The sequence below is a fragment of the Rosa rugosa genome, chromosome 1, assembly GCF_958449725.1.
Source record: "Rosa rugosa chromosome 1, drRosRugo1.1, whole genome shotgun sequence".
Classification (NCBI taxonomy): Eukaryota; Viridiplantae; Streptophyta; class Magnoliopsida; order Rosales; family Rosaceae; genus Rosa; species Rosa rugosa.
Genome location: NC_084820.1, coordinates 32,922,718 through 32,939,774, shown reverse-complemented (window position 1 = coordinate 32,939,774; position 17,057 = coordinate 32,922,718). Strand labels below are relative to the sequence as shown.

Sequence of the window (17,057 nt, the reverse complement as noted above, 5' to 3'; positions counted from 1 at the left end):
ATGAAAGTGATTTGTAAAATATGGAAAAGATAGAGAAATGATGAAATGAAAGGAAGGCATGAAAGTGCAAAAACATGGAAGTGATGATGATCTATTAAAGAGATTGTAGTAGAAAAATATATCCAAGGAAAAAAAGAAAAGCATCTAGCTTTCTTCATGTGGGTAGGAAACATGAACATGTGAATATTGAGCTGGTTTTAGGTCAGTTTCTGCCCCTTTATTCCTTCAATTATTTCTCCAACAAACCTTCAGAATGAGTCTTCGACTTCTTCATAAAAAATGTTCCCCTATGAGTGTAGATCATCCTGACAAATTTTCAGAGCTTTATTCCATGCGGTTGGACTGGAAATGCTGCTGGACCTCTTACAGGTCCAGTTTTCCAGTTTTGCTTCTGTAGAAAATTGGACCGATTCTTTGAAGGCCTTCCACTCAAATCTAGCTCTGGCACTCTTCATAAGAAATGATCCTTGGGCTTTCTAGAATTAATCTAGAAAGTTTTAGCTCATTTAGATTTCATTTAGTTAGTCTGCCGCCCCTCCTTCCTTGTTTAGCTCGGTTTCTCCTAGCCGAAGTAGGAAAATGTGCTAAAGTTAACTTTTCATGCTTCCATAGTAGGCTTTATTTAGCCTCTAAATATATATTTCGAGCTTGTCGACAATATATAGCTTGAGCCACTGACATTGGCTCAATTTCTCCAACACATGCCTTGTCAGGCCAAAATGTTCATTTTGGGTCCAAACAGGTGCCCTGGAGGCGGAGAAAGAGAGAGTTGCAGAAGAGGGAGGGAGAGAGGGAGGGGGAGAGAGAGAGAGAGGGGGGGGGGAGAGAGAGAGTTGCAAAAGAGAGAGAGAGAGCACGGGGGAGAGAGAGAGAGTGTTTTACCCGGCCACAGTAAAAATTCAAATATATCCTATCTACCATGAACAGTAGCTTTGGTATTTTACTTATAACTTTCGCATACGAACTCCGATTTTTAAGTACCACATATGCACGCGCTCGGTTTAACGTCCTCTACAACTTTCATGAAGAACACTTTCTCAAATTTTGACCCAAACAAAAAAGTCAACTTTTAGGGCCACTAAAAGTATCGAAACAGAGTAAAAAGTGAAAGTAATTGTCGTTTACCGTCCAAATGACTAGTTAACAGATAAATTAGGTTTGGGAAATAACAATAAGAGAGAGTTTCGAAAAGGTATCATTTGAATTTTGTTCTCTCATGACATCTCCAAACCGGATATTCTTGAGCGAAGGGTTTTTCTGGCCCCAGGCATAGAGCCTATTCTGCAGTTCCAAATTGAACATCTCAAAGGGAGATGTCCTCAATGTGGATTGATTACACATTCTGGGGCTAAATGTGTGGAGCGCAATGCGGCTGTTTCTGCTCCTAGGGTTTTGAAGTTTGGTGGTGGCCCCTCTACCTCTGGCGGCTCCTTCTCCTTCTCTGCTCAGACTATTCGAGACCTACCGATGCCTTCTTCTTCCTTGCTGAAAAAGAAGAAGCTAGTTATTCATTGACTAGAGGTAGCGTTCAACTTTTGGAATTGTTGCTCCTCAGGATACCGTGCACACCACGTCAGAGATGGAAGGTATGGATCCAGAGGTTGTGTTGCAGGAAAAGACCACTGGGCTGTCCTCGGTGGAACCTTCTGAAACGGGTTCACAAGATCTTACTACTACTCCTGCCATGCAAGCTAGGTAGAAGCAAGCCTTGACCTATAAGAAAAGAGGTCGACAAGAGGCAACTGTCCCTTCTCCTAAGAAATTCAAAACCATTATGGGTGGTAAGCTTCTCACACTCCATACGGAAGCTCTTGGTTTGGCTGAAGTTGGGGATGATGTTGCACTGGTGACAGTGAAGAAGAGGTTGGGTAGATCGCTTGGAAGCAAGAACGAGGGTTCCCGGTCTCAAAAGAAGGTGGGATTGACCCTTTGTGTCTCACCTATCCTTCTGCTACTACTCCTCAGGAGGTTGGCCCTAAAGCTAAGGGCAAGGGGAAACTCTAGGATTCCTGCTTCTATGCCTACCTTTTGATTTAGAGTCTGGTGCTATGTAAGTTAGCTCATCTAGTCGTACACCAATTTAGGTCTCCATGCGAGTAGAGTTGCTAAGGAAAGAACTTAGATAGTTTTGGGTTTTACTCATTTGGTTAGGCACTTTAGTAAGTGTGTATTTTACAATGAGGGTCACTTGTCATTTGTTTGGCGGTTTGTGCCATCTAGAACGGTTGGTCTGAAACAACATGTAATGTACATGCCTTCTGACCATGGATAAGTTTAATGAAGTTGTCTATTTCTATAAAAAAAAAAAATAATAAAAAAAAAAAAATTAAAAAATTAAAAAATTAAAAAATTAAAAAATTAAAAAATTAAAAAATTAAAAAATTAAAAAATTAAAAAATTAAAAAATTAAAAAATTAAAAAATTAAAAAAGTAAAAAATTAAAAAATTAAAAAATTAAAAAATTAAAAAATTAAAAAATTAAAAAATTAAAAAATTAAAAAATTTAAAAATTAAAAAAATTAAAAAATTAAAAAACCATCCCATCTCAAGTTCATTAAGTATTGAAAATATATTAAGCACATCTACTATTGTGAGTATTGGAAACAAAAGTCATAAGGAATGCAGAGAGTAAAAACAAATTTGATACACCCTTACACAAACAAAGTCCAAATCTTTCATCACTCAATCTATTAATCTGAACAAAATACTAAAAATAGTCCTACAGTCTATTTTTGTCTAACAACCAAAGTTCGAATCTTTTTACAACAAAACCTTCTAAACTCGACAAAATTGCTCATAAATTCATTCTACACAATACGGAAAGTTCAATAATGTAGAAGCAAACAAACATGAATTAGAATTCAGACATCCAACTTAATGATCAAAGGATAGTAACCTTTCCTTTATGAGTAGATTTTTATTCATCAATGTTCTTTGTTCATTGTAAGTTTGTAACGAATAATATTTCATGATCAGCAGAATTCTGGCATTGGAATTAAAAGAAGAAACTAAAAGTATTGATGATTACTTGTGATCCATCCTAAAGCTACCCTGGTAAACATTTCCAAATCCTCCTTCTCCAAGTTTTTGTAAAAATTAAAGTTGTTTGTTGCGGCATGCAGTTTCTTCAAAGAAAAGATTCTCCATCTTGGCTGCTTCTTTTCTCTTTGTTTCATGTACATTAGATTCCATTCAATCATAGCATGAGGTACATAAATGCTAGACATAGATTATCACGCCCAAATTTCAATCATAAAAATAATAAAATTAAATCAAATACAAATACAAATGTTCCAGGCGTGATGGTTCGAACATCAATACTAAATAGATGTGAAAATTTTCCTTTAACAAAGGCAACCAATGATGTCATGAACCCACAATATGAATACAGGCTCGTTCTTTAAATTCATATAGTACATTATATGAAGTTTACAAATTAAACTGAAACATCAATTCAATAAGTAAATGCACACACTACACTCATTACACATCGGAAGACTAACAAGTGCATAACACTGCTAGGTGATATACCTACCATTGCAACGGCAAGGACCATTGCAACGGCAAGGAAGTTCTACTGCTTCAACCACGCTCACCCTAACCTACAGGATAAACCCTTACACTATGGAATAATGCACCGGGTTGCAACAACAAATCCGGTAAGCTTTTGCAAGCTTGTTTGAGTAAACTCAACAACCAAAAACATAACACATGTTTAAGTCATCTCAACCTAACAGTAAATAATCATATATCACAGCATCAACTATCAATGTTGCATGTGTTATGTTTGGTTGGGTCTACTGCTCCGAGTCTTGCGAAGGTTTTGGCTCAGTCCATAACACCTAATCTCTTTACTTCCGTGGCTAAGTCGACCTCAGGTTCACTCCAGGGTTTCTCGGCTTCAGCTATAGCGGCCCAATTGGCCAAAATCCTATCTCCGGTTCAGGGGGCTAGTGCGCCCATGCAAGCTGCTGTAGTTGTCCCATCTCTCAGTGGGAAGAAGAGAACGGCCTCTACGACCCTCATGCAATATTCTAAACGTAAGAAGACAGTTAAGGAGGTACCTCAAGTGGAGGCCGTTGATCTTGGATTTGAACCTGAATTGGCCCTGAAGAGCAAGAACAAGGTTATCTTAGTTTCCCCGGCAAAGAAGGTTATATTGGGACGTCCTCCTGGATGCAAGAATAATCGGAAACCCGTGGGTCTGAAACCTAAGAAGCTGATTTCTGAGGATCCAAAACCTTGGAGGAAGAAGAGTTTTAAGGTAGTGGAATATCCTTCCTCTGGTGAAGGCAGCTCGAGTTTGGCTGCAGGAACATCAACCCTTACTGGTAGGGAGGTTCACATGTCTTCTGGCAAAGGTCCTGAGTCTGAGGAATGCACTCCCATGGGTGCCCTCGAATAGGGGACGTCGCAGGGAACATGAATAAATTGGGATGGTCTTTTGTCTTTGGTCGGGGACCATCCTAGTAGTGTCGAACTATGTTTCTACAGCACTTGAGCTTCATCTCATGGATTCATTATGTTTGATTAGTCTAGGTTTGTCTTAGATTTTTCATTCATGACTCTTTTTGTCGTTGCCCAGAGTCCGGGTGAGTCATCTCTTGTAATGTTTCCTACTTTACTTCAATGGACTGACACCCCCCCTCTCCCCCGCGTTCAAAAAAAAAAAACTATCAATTTCGCATCATTTGATAGCATGCATCAGCAAGTCCACTCGTAACAAAATCTATATTCTCAGACATCGCATCAGCATTCAATTTCACAATCATAGTTCAAAACAAAACCAGTTCAAATACTATTTGAATCATTTTCATTCCTGAAGGCGAATTACACAATCCACGAGAAATCCACTCAAATCAACTTGAGGAAGCAACTCACATAAATCGCGATAAATCCACCCAAATCAACTTGAGGAAGGAACTCACGCAGTGTTTTCTTTTCCAAAACTCAACATCATTTTCTCAAAAGGGAACACATGTCACTCCATGACAAACAAATCATATTGATTGAAAACTCAACAATTCAAATATGAAAGTCAAAGTCCCTCATGGACAGTAAAAGAAAGACCACTCTCAAGACTCTCCTTTAAAACACGTACTCATCAGTCTCCGGTAACCTCAACTATTACCCCCATTTGATTTTTAGACCTATCTGGTCTTCAAACCGCGATCTCCAAAGATCAAAACATTTAAAGAAATCGCGCTAGACTTAAGATGTTACACCAATTGCGGTCACCATCTGTGACCCAATCCCAGTCACCGTCTGTGACCTAATCTCGGTCACCATCCATGACAAAGATGAAAACATTAAGCGAGTCGCACTGGACCCAAAATGTTACACAAATCTAGTAGAAGATTCCTCCAATCTCACTTACCGTGTATGACAAGACTAATTCATTAAGTGAGTCACACTGGACCCAAGTTACACCAATCTCAATACTTTTCAAAACAATAGGAATCATCATTTCAAAAATATATTATTTTCTGAAAAGTCACATCTCAAAACAATAATGTTAACATAATCATGCATATTATTTTCATCGTACAACAAATCCACAAGGAGATATATATATTTTATGTAAATATACACACACACACACGTAGTCATTCACTCAGGAATGCCATTATTACGAACGATAGTCACATTTAAATAAATAACTCTAAGATGATAAGGTAACTTTGTTCGTGTTGGTATGCACATACCTCCTAGGCACAAGTATCAGAAGCACAAGACTCGTATCGCCAATACACAAGCGAGGTAAACTCCCAGCAGAGGGTCCCGATATCCCTCGGGGCGATATCGAGAACCTTGAATGTCCCACACCGAAAGAAACGGAACCAAGCTCCCACAAATTTGCTACATTAAGGTCATCTCTAACAACCCAAAGAGGTAACTGTTTTACTATCACTTTCTATTATCATTATCTTATACGATACTGGCTTAGGCATCGGAGCGTTGAAGGTCGGCACACCCGGTCTTCCCTCTGACCTTCATCTGTTTTGCAGATAAGCGAGACCGAGAGTGATAGTAGCAGACTGATATACCTCGTGTTTAGCTGGATCAGACCCCTTGCGAGACAGTTGAAACATTTGGCACTAGAAGGTGGCACTAGAACCCCTCACCCAGACACCTCCCCAACTGAAACCTCTCGTATATCGGGAGCCTACACAGGCGATAGAACCCCCTCGCTCCCCTGGGAAACGCACCCATCACCCTCTCCACACACTTCCGCTCCAGGGTGGTTAGGTTAACCTCCTGCCTCACTATGATACAAAGACATGTATTAGCACACACCAAAGGCAAAAATCCAATCACCATACTCACATATCATAAACGGGTCGGAACCCGATGCACCATGTCCGGGTTCTGCCAGCGGCCCCCAACCATATGAGCGAAAGAAATGGAAAAAGAGAGCAGCTAGTCATTCCCTTTCCATATGGTTTGATTAATTGTTTTCATGCTAGAAGGCTCTAGGCCAGGGTCTTTTCAGTTTCAGTTTGGGAGTTCCAAAGTTTCTTTATTGTTTCAGTTTAGGAGTTTAAATTCCTTTATTAGGTCTTTTATGCTTCAGTTTTGTGAAGTGTAACAGCTCTAGCTATGAATGAGTCTTTAATGCTAGTTAATATGAGCTATCTGCTCAAATATAAGTAAGTGTATGTGCCAAGTGGTCATATATGTCTTGATGAATAAAAATTTCAGAGTGTTTCTGAGTTTTCATGAGATTGGAGTGTTGGTGTGAAGCCTTATGTATGAGTGACCAGCTGGGAGGGAATCCTAGTTCTTAGTTTTCACTTTCTACCCTACAAAACCTGTGTGTTAAAGCCCTAAACCTTAGAGTTTGTTGATCCTGGTGTCTAGGCAGTGAATTAACTGCATCATATAGCTTAATAGGTCATAATTCTCTCCCTGAATTCATGCCACGGCTAATGGTTGGTATTGTAGAGGATGAACTTCTCTCTGCATAAGTGCTTTTTTCACTTCAATGTGAATAGACGAAGCACCAATGTGGTATATGTCATGAAGGACATGAGCTTCTTACTTAAATTCTCACATTCCAACCTCTAGAACATATCTACCTGAAGACAATGTAAATATGAAAAATGTAAACGCTGGATTACTTAATAGTTTGTATAAGCAAATAAATGAGAGTAGAAATTAAAACAAAAACTAGAGTACCTGGAGATGTAAATTATAGAAGACCCTCCCGCCAGAGGACTCAAAGGAAGAAGCATTCAGTATTTCAAGCCCATCCTCCTCCAGACTTTGCAAAATCCGAGATATGAAATTGTGGGTGGAATTAATTGTGGATATTTGAATGGCAACTTCACTATCACTAAGATGAGTTGTTGAAACAGCAGAAAATGAGCTCCGACTCCTCCAAGCTGTGCTTTGATCCTGTTTCTGGAAAATTGTTTTCTGTCATTGTATGTGTCTAACCTCTGTCGTACCATCAGTGTTTTGTCTTAATTATTACACACTTAAGTAATGCTTTTGTGCAGTCTTTCTTCTAGCATTAATTGCTTTAGTAGTTATAATTTAGAGATGCCAGTAGGACTTGATATAAATTTTAACCGATATATGTGATGGTTTGCTAGATAGTATAGTTGATTTGCATTCTGGGAAGGGAATTCTTTTATAACAGTATTTCATTTCCCCAAGTCCTTCATCAGAACTAAAATGATTTAGAATGTTGTTTGGGTAAAAATTATTATAATTTGTTAAAGCATTTTCAGCACCAAAGCAAGAGTGAGCATTTTCAGCACTACAAGTAGCCATTTCTTTCTTCTTTTCCCTTTTAAGTTGTGCTGCAGCATCGAGTTTGATGGGAAAATTTAAGCTGATGTAGAATGGGACTAAACTGGAAGTCATTATTTCTCGGGGGAAACTTATAAATTAGGTCATTGGTGCACTACTCATTCGATTTCCTGCAAGTTCAAATTTTGGTATACCTACAAGCACACTACTGATTCTGTGAATGCTTTGTGTATTGCAGATGGCCTTGTATGGAGGTGGCCAAGTGGTGGAAGGATTCGTCCAAAGTTTTGTTAGATTTTAACTCAATATTAGGCGTGCAAGTAGGGAGTGAGAAATTTTGTATTCAACATGAAAATGAATTGATTTGAGATACATTGAGGGCAATCTTATAATCATTATTGAGCTTAACATTATTGTGTGACATATTTTTTACTGAATACATGTAATGATGCTAATATAAAAAAGATGTCACTTTAGTCACTTTCTGCAAATGTTTTTAGATCTCAATGTAAAATGGAATTGCTGAACTTTTTCATCATTGTGGATTAGCAGTCAATAGAAATCCTGGAGGAGAACACTGGTGGAAAGAGTAGTGATGACCCTGAAGAAGTATAAGAAGGCTAAGCTAATGGGTGAACATAGTATAGATATTTGACTTCAATTCATCTCTTGAATATGAATAATTCATCTCTTGAAACTGTCATCAATAAAGTAAAGCTAACCTGTTCCATGATTGTCTGAACTTAACTCACATTTTTGGTTGGTGGTGAAACTGGTTGGGACATTTGTACTTCATTAGCTTAGAATTAAGCTAGAATAGGAGTTCGCTAGAGTGGAGATTCGATTTTCTTCCAATGTAATGCAAAAAAAGACTTGGCAACGAATGATATGAAAAATCGGCGATCACAATTTCTTCTTGTAACTTTTTTTCTCAAATTTAGTTTTAATTCTAAATGTTTGAAAGATCGATAGACAATGCTGTATTCACATCATAAATTAAAATTAAACGATGTCTTACTTTTGTATTCTAAATATAAAAAAAATAAAAAAATCACCTCTATGCATAAACCCCCTTTCCTGCACATCTCCTCAATCAAATCCTCATTACTCTACTCTCCCGTTCACAAAATCTTACAAACTCCAAAACCCTCAGACCCTTAAACCCCAAAATCTCACACCCATTTTCCTCACAACCCAATCTATTTCTTCACTCACCGAACCAGACTCTGACTCTCCACCCATCACCCACCACTCTCTCCTCAACTCCATCCAAACTTCTCACTTCAATCTCCACCAAATCCCTCACCTTGTCCATCAATTCACATCCCACATCGACTTTGCCCGCCTCGAAATCCAAACCCAATGCCTCGGCAGCGGCATTGCTCCGATCTGAGACGTTTTCGACTCGCTGGCTCGTGCCCGATTGCGCAAAGCGGTGTCGTTTTGGGGATTAAGCCAGCCTACTGTTGTTACTTATAATACTATCATTCATGGGTTTTGTTTGAGAGGCAGAGTTGGAGGGGCTCAGATGATTTTTGGTGCTATGAAAGGGAGAGGAGTTCAGCCGGATTCTTACACGTATGGATTGCTTATTAGTGGGATGTGTAAGGAGAGAAGGCTTGATGAAGCGTCTGGTCTTTTTGATAAAATGCTGGAAATTGGGCTGCTTCCGAGTGTTGTTATTGATGGTTATTGCAATAAGGGTGACCTGGACAGGGCTTTCGGTTATAGAGATGAGATGGTGAAGAAGGGTATAATGCCGACGGTGTCAACGTACAATTTGTTGTTTCATGGATTGTTTATGGAAGGTAGCCATTTTTTAGTTAAATTTTAGCTAAAATAGCTAGAAAGTCATTTTGGCTAGCCACTTTAGAAATACGTCTGTATCAATGCTCTCTATTTTAGCTAATTTTGAATTTATATTATTTTTTAAATGATGATTAAAGAGTTTAAATGTATTTATAAATTACATAAAATGAATGTTTTAAATTATAGAGAGTCTCATCTCGCTCTCTATATTTAGGAGCGAGATAGCTAAAAGTTATAATAGAGAGCCACTTAGGAGTCTGGTGCAGCTGTTAAAATAGATAAAAAGCTAAACATGCTCTCCAAAATAGCTAAAGAGCTAAAATAAAGAGTCTGCTAAAGATGTTCTAACATCATTTAAATACAATTTATTTAAGAAAAAATTAAATTAGATAGTTTCTAACTTTATTCTTGTACTAAATTAGGAGGTTATGTATAGAAACTTGTTGTTTTATACATAAATTATTCTATATAAGGAAAATATGACTATTTTTTATTTCTTTCTAATGCATAGATGTCTGTTTTGGTCATTTAACCGACCTACAAAATCTAATTTGAAATATAAAATAATAGAGATGTGTATTAAGTGATTAGGGAGGTGTATTTAAAATTTCTCAAAGTTTTCACCTCAAAAAGTATTTCGACGTTTCCGCTACGCGATTTACGAAAAGTGATTTAACTAAAATGCCTTGCGGGTTTTTAGGATGTAAACTGAACATAGTTTATGTCTTAGAGACACGCGGCACTGTGACGTGCTCAAGCTGATGAGGTGCAGTTTGGGGCATTACAATTACAATATATTCTATTCCTTGTTGTAGGATAATAGAATTGTGTGTTTATTATTGATAATAGGAGCCCTTATATAGGGAGTTACAATGTATACAAAAGGTAAGAGAATCTGAATACAATTGAATACCTATAATACTTTCCTATTACAATCTTAAACCCTAGTTTGTAGAGGCACACTATGTCGACATCCTTCAACACTCCCCCTTGTGCCGCTCAAACTTGGTGGTGACGCTTTGATTGTTGCCTCGTTAAAAACCTTGCCAGGTAACAAAAACCCTGTGGGACAAAAATAACCCTGGTCGAATGACAAAAAGAGTACAACACGTCCTTCACTCTTTGAGATCGAACATGTAGACATCATGCCTCCTCCTGATGTCAATATCTCCCCCCTGATTGCTACAATCATGGGAGTTCGGATAACTTTCTCAATTCGATGCTCTTCACATGTTTCTCGAAGGTGGATTTAGGTAACGACTTAGTAAATAAGTCTGTTACATTATCCTCTGATCGGATCTGGTTCACTTCAATATTTAGAAGTGCCTGTTGTTGCTGATTGTAAAAGAACTTTAGCGATATATGCTTGGTGTTGTCGCCCTTGATGAAACCTAATTTCATTTGCTCAATACAAGCTGCATTATCTTCATAAATGCATGTAGGTTCATCTGTGGTAGACTTCAAACCACAAGTTACTCGTATGTGTCTAACTACAGACCTTAGCCATATGCATTCTCGCACGGCTTCATGTAGAGCAATAATCTCTGCATGATTTGAGGAAGTAGCAACAAGGGTCTGCTTTGTAGACCTCTAAGATATCGCAGTGCTTCCCATGGTAAAGACATAACCCGTTTGGGAGCGACCTTTGTGAGGGTCAGAGAGATACCCTGCATCAGCAAAACCCATCAAGACATCGTTGTTATTTTGATGGAGGGGAGGAGGAGCACGAAAGGTGGTGTTTTGCCTTGTGGAGTCCGATCTCACACTTCAGTTATTTCTCTTCTCTCTATAGGGATAAAACAAACGCATATCAATCGTACCTCTCAGGTATCGAAAGATTGTCTTTATGCCAATCCAATGGCGGCGTGTTGGCGCAGAACTATGTCGAGCTAACAAGTTCACTGCGAATGAGATGTCCGGTCTTGTGCATTGAGCTAAGTACAACAATGTGCCTATTGCACTTAGATAGGGCACTTCAGCCTCTAATAAGTTTTCGTCCTCATCCCTTGGACAAAACAGATCTTTTTCAGGCTCAAGACTACGACCGATCATGGGAGTACTCACAGGCTTTGCTTTATCTTCATTAAAGCGCCTTAATAATTTTTGAGTATACGCTGACTGGTGGATTATAATCCCATCACTACGGTGCTAGATTTCCAGTCCGAGACAAAACCGTGTTTTCCGAAGATCTTTCATCTCAAATTCAGATTTCAAGTACTTAGCAGTTTCCTTTAACTCATCTAGAGTTCCAATTAGGTTCATGTCATCGACATAAACTGCTATAATTGCAAATCCGGAACGTTTCCTCTTTATAAACACGCATGGGCATATTTCATCATTGACATATCCCTTCCCAATCAAGTAGTCACTTAGACGGTTATACCACATTTGTCCGGATTGTTTCAACCCATATAGTGAGCGTCTCAATCTTATTGAAAACGCGCTCTGTGGTTTAGAGCCACTTGATTTGGGTAATTGAAGTCCATCTGGAACCTTCATATATATCTCTGAATCTAGATCCCCATAGAGATATGCTGTAACCACATCCATAAGCTGCATGTTAAGTTTTTCGGAAACTACCAAACTGACAAGGTAGCGGAACGTTATAACGTCCATTACGGGAGAGTATGTCTCCTCGTAGTCGATTCCAGGGCGTTGTGAGAAACCTTGCGCCACAAGGCGGGCTTTGTATCTAACAACCTCATTTTTCTCATTACGCTTTCATCATGTTCTATAATTCCTTGAGCGATAGAATATGCAAACACGTCATCAAGGATAATAGAGTCTCGACTCAACGTCTCATGTACACTAGTGTAATTCATGGAGATCTCTCTATTATCTGGAATTGGTTCTGACATTGGAGCGTCCCCTAATGATGTCTCTTGGACATAACCATAATCCGGAATATCTTTATGAGACGGGTTATTTATGTCGATGATTAATAGATCTCTTTGTGCCAAACTCGCTTTCTTTCTCGGGCGAGAATCTATCGAACCTTTGGGCCTCCCACGTTTCCTTGCTGGGAGCCCGGCCTGAGCCACGTTGCCATCACCATTAGTGGTGGCAGTGCCATGCTCAATACCCCTAGAGGTGGTGCCATGTCCACTATTTTTAGGGACATCAATCCTTGCAGGCACGTTTACAGCAGGTATATGTGATCTTGTCACTTTAGCGATATCAGAAAACGCGTCAGGCATAGAGTCTGCTACGTTCTGAAGATCGAGAATTCTTCGCACTTCAATTTCGGACTGTGCGGTTCGGGGATCAAGATGAGACAAAGTGGGGACAGACCACGACAATTCCAGTCGTTCCTGTTGAACATTATTGTTCTTATCTCCCCCTAACGACGGGAAGACTGTCTCATCAAAGTGACAATCCGCAAATCTTGCCGTAAATTGATCGCCTGTCAAGGGTTCCAAATAGCGGATAATGGTTGGAGAGTCATATCCAACATAAATACCCAATCGTCTTTGAGGACCCATTTTGGTGCGCTGTGGCGGCTCAATTGGCACATAAACTGCACACCCAAATATGCGTAAGTGTGAGACATTAGGCTCATACCCAGTAACCATCTGGGATGCAGAAAAGGGTTGAGTGGCAGTAGGCCTCAGACGAATAAGCATAGCTGCATGCAATATGACATAGTCCCAAGCAGAAACAGGGAGATTGGTGCGCATAACCAATGCTCTAACAACCATATGAAGTCTTTTAATGGTGGCTTCTGCGAGACCATTTTGGGTGTGAATGTGAGGAACATGGTGTTCAATCTCAATCCCAATGGACATGCAATAGTCATCAAAAGTTTTTGATGTAAACTCTCCAGCATTGTCAAGACAAATTGACTTAATGAGATGATCAGAGTGGTGAGCCCTTAACTTAATGATTTGTGCTAGGAGTTTAGCAAATGCAGCATTTCTGGTGGACAAAAGCATGACATGTGACCAACGTGTCGATGCATCAACCAACACCATAAAATATCTAAATGGTCCTCAAGTTGGTTGGATAGGTCCACAAATATCACCTTGGATTCGTTGCAAGAATGGAATATTTTGTTTAGTGTCCTTTGCATAGGATGGTCTCGATCCTAATTTTGCTAAAGAGCAGGCTTTGCAAAACGAAAGATGGGCTTTAGAAGCAACCATGGAAGAATTTGGTTGAGCCACGAAGTCACAATTGACTTTAGAAGTAGAGAAAGGAACCAAGGAGACATTAGTAGTGTCAATACCACTGTTGGGCCGTAGGGGGTAGGCGGTTCTGGCCCTACCTTGGACCGAATCTTTGTTCTGACTTCTTTTCGTTTTGAAAAATGAATGTCCATGTGAAGTCTTTAGTATACAAATCATCATATCACGACCTGGGTGTCCCAGACGATCGTGCCAAAGCCTATATGTGTCAGAATCCCATAAGTCATCTCTCATGATATGGTTGGATTCAATGACTCGAATAGTGGTTGCATACAACCCACTAGAGCGACACATAAGTTTCTCCAATACTCGTTTATGTCCGTAGTCATTAGAGGTGATGCAAAGGAACTCTTGTCCATTCTCACAATGTGTTTCCACATGAAAACCATTGGCTCTTATATCTTTAAAACTTAATAGGGTCCTTCCAGCCCTAGGAGCATATAGAGCTTCGGTGACATTAATACTTGTGCCATTTGGCAACATAAATTGAGCTGGTCCTCGACCATGAATCAATTGTGATGGTTCAGCCATCATAGTCATAGAAGATCGACTAGGCGTCATGCATAGAAATAGTTTACCTATGTCGCAATATAGTATGTGTGGTGCCACTATCAACAAGGCATTCCAACTCTCCAGGAAACATACTGAGAAATAATAAAGTTCGAAATTAAAAACATGTCCATGACATTGAATAATACGATACTTTATTAATAAATGTAGCCAATGATTACATCAAATGGTCCAAAAAGGTCTAATCCAAAATAAAGAAAATCAAACTGAGACACATTGTAGTCACTCTATTCGTTTGGCAACTCCAATCAAATATGACCAGGAAAGTGGAGAGAGAGGTTGGTGGAGCGAGGCTCGCTTAAGTACCAATTATCTCAATGACTTTCCTTAACATCATATTTTATTGGGTACACCACATAAGAAAGAGCTAATAAAATTGTCATTTATTGACTATTACATGATTCTTGAAAAATAAAGAGGACTATTTCTAATCAAAGTTTGCAGCATCCTTGTGCACTTCATCTTCAGCTTTGAAGTCCTCCATGGTGAGATTAACGTCTCCACCATTTTCTTCTTCTTCTTCTGCAAGGTACACTTCTTGCTCCCTCAGGTCCCTGTATGCCCTGTATCTTGAAGCTAGTTGCTCGCTTGCCTTGCATTGCTTGAACCAATGCTCACTAGATCCACATCGATGACACATATCATTGTGGTTGCCTCCCTTCAATTGAGGTGCACGTTGTGGGTGTTCCCTAGGAGGATTGGCGCCTCCACCACGACCCATGGCGCCACCACCACGAGCTATGGATCCATTACCACGGATAGGGTTGCCACGACCCCCTCTCCCACGTGTGGCATTGCCACCACGTGTATCCGCTCCAAACTTGCGGTTTCCTTCCTGATTAGGGCGGTTATATGAACCCATACGTCCCTCATGTCCTTTATTCCTAGGGTTCCGCTCCTTGCGCCCTCTTTTGGGTGCATTATAATTCGCCTCATGAACGCTCTTAGTTCCAATAGGCCTTGAATTATAATTCCTCACGAGTATGTTATCATGTTTCTCAGCTACAGATATGATATTGATAAGCTGATGAAACCTCGTGATCCGTCAAGCATTGACTTCAGTATGGTATTGTTTTGATACCACAATGGCTGAAACGGGGAAGGTGGAGAGAGTCTTCTCAATTAGCTCTTGCTCTGTGACAGGTTGTCCACAGAATCTCAACATGGATTGTAAGCGAAGAGCCTCTGAATTATATTCAGCAACAGACTTGAAGTCAGCAAAGCGCAGATTGTTCCATTGAACCTTCAAGTCAGGGAGGAGGGAATCTTGGACATTGCCAAAGCGCTCTTCTAGCGCTACCCATAGCTCTCTTGCATCCTTGATCGACATATACTCCAATCTGAGTGCCTTGTTCATATGGCGTCGCATCAAGATAATTGCTTGAGCATGCTTTGTAGATGTTCGGTTGAACACAAGATCCGGGTTAGGTGCCTGGATTATGGGTAATATTCCCTTGGAAGTGAGATGATTCTCAACATCGGTTACCCAACTGTGGTAATCCAAGCCTGTTGAGTCAAGCATGGGAAAGTCGAGTCTAGGTTCATTCGACATCGTGATTGTTCTTGGCTTGAGGACACGCGCGTGTTGGAGCAGGCGTGTTTTTTTTTTTTTTTTTTTTTTTTTCTGGGCTGTGGTTCTTTGGGCCTTCCTCTCTTTTTTTCTTTTCTTTCTCCCCTTTTTTTTCTTGGGCCAGCCGGGTCCCCTTTTCTTTTCTTCCTCTTTTTTTCTTTCTTTTTTCTTCCTTTTCCTTCGGTCTTCTTCTTCTTTCTTTCTTTGCGTCTTCTTCTTCTTCCCTCTGTTTTCTGAGTTTTTTTTTTTTTCGCTGCAGGGGCTGCAGCTAGCGGTGTGGCTAGGCAAGCTGGCTACGGCTGCTGGGCTACTGGGCTGCTCGGCTGCAGGTCTGCGAGGCTGATGGGCTGCGCGGCAAAAGGTGCGGCAGCAGCAAGGTTCGGCAGCAGGGGCTGGTGGGCTAGCAGGTGCGTGCGGGCTTGTGCGTGGACTGATGAGCAGGTGTGCAGGGAGCAGCAGCGTGGTGTGCAGCAGGTTGCAGGAAGATGCAGCACGAGGCTGCAGGGGAGGGTTGCAGGCTCGGCAGGAAAGCTGTGGCAGGGAGGCTGCGGCAGATTTTGATGTTTAGGGTTTTTAGGGTTTTTTCTTTTTTTTTTCGGCTAGGGTTAGAACTCGTGCTGATAACGTATTGTAGGAGAATAGAATTGTGTGTTTATTATTGATAATAGGAGCCCTTATATAGGGAGTTACAAGGTATACAAAAGGTAAGAGAATCCGAATACAATTGAATACCTATAATACTTTCCTATTACAATCTTAAACCCTAGTTTGTAGAGGCACACTATGTCGACATCCTTCAACATTCCTAACATTAAGCCACGACTCACGCTAACACAGAACCTGACTTAGTCCACGCCGCCAGTCACCGTATCTTGCATTGATACCCATGACCGCCCCTGCCTCCTAGGAGCTTTGAACCAGATATTGATGTCGACCACCGCTGTTCCTCTAAGCCAATCGATCCTAAAGACCAGAGAAAAAGAAAATAATACCCGTATGACAACAACACAACAACAACGAGGTAGAGCCAGTGCTTCCGTTGTCCGCCGTCGGACGACAACTCGATCGATGCGTAGATCCCTCTCTGGCTGCTAGGGCTTGGGAGATACAGACAAGAGTCGATTATTAACTAAAGTAAAACCAAATATCATGGTTGATAATATAAG

The 17,057-nt window shown here is 40.2% G+C and overlaps 1 protein-coding gene across 1 annotated transcript; it reads left to right on the top strand.

Moving 5' to 3' along the window:
- The first annotated feature begins 9,286 nt into the window (after positions 1–9,286).
- On the top strand, positions 9,287–16,452 carry LOC133726414 (pentatricopeptide repeat-containing protein At1g63330-like). The gene is made up of 2 exons (XM_062153963.1): positions 9,287–9,566; positions 16,151–16,452. The coding sequence occupies exons 1-2, from the start codon at positions 9,287–9,289 to the stop codon at positions 16,450–16,452; spliced, it is 582 nt and encodes a 193-aa protein (XP_062009947.1).
- Positions 16,453–17,057: the final 605 nt, after the last annotated feature.

Coding starts and splice junctions, on each gene's coding strand:
- LOC133726414 (XM_062153963.1), top strand. CDS start 9,287: ATGATTTTTGGTGCTATGAAAGGGAGAGGAGTTCAGCCGGATTCTTAC. Junction 9,567..16,150: donor TCATGGATTGTTTATGGAAG/GTAGCCATTTTT, acceptor TTTTCGCTGCAG/GGGCTGCAGCTAGCGGTGTG.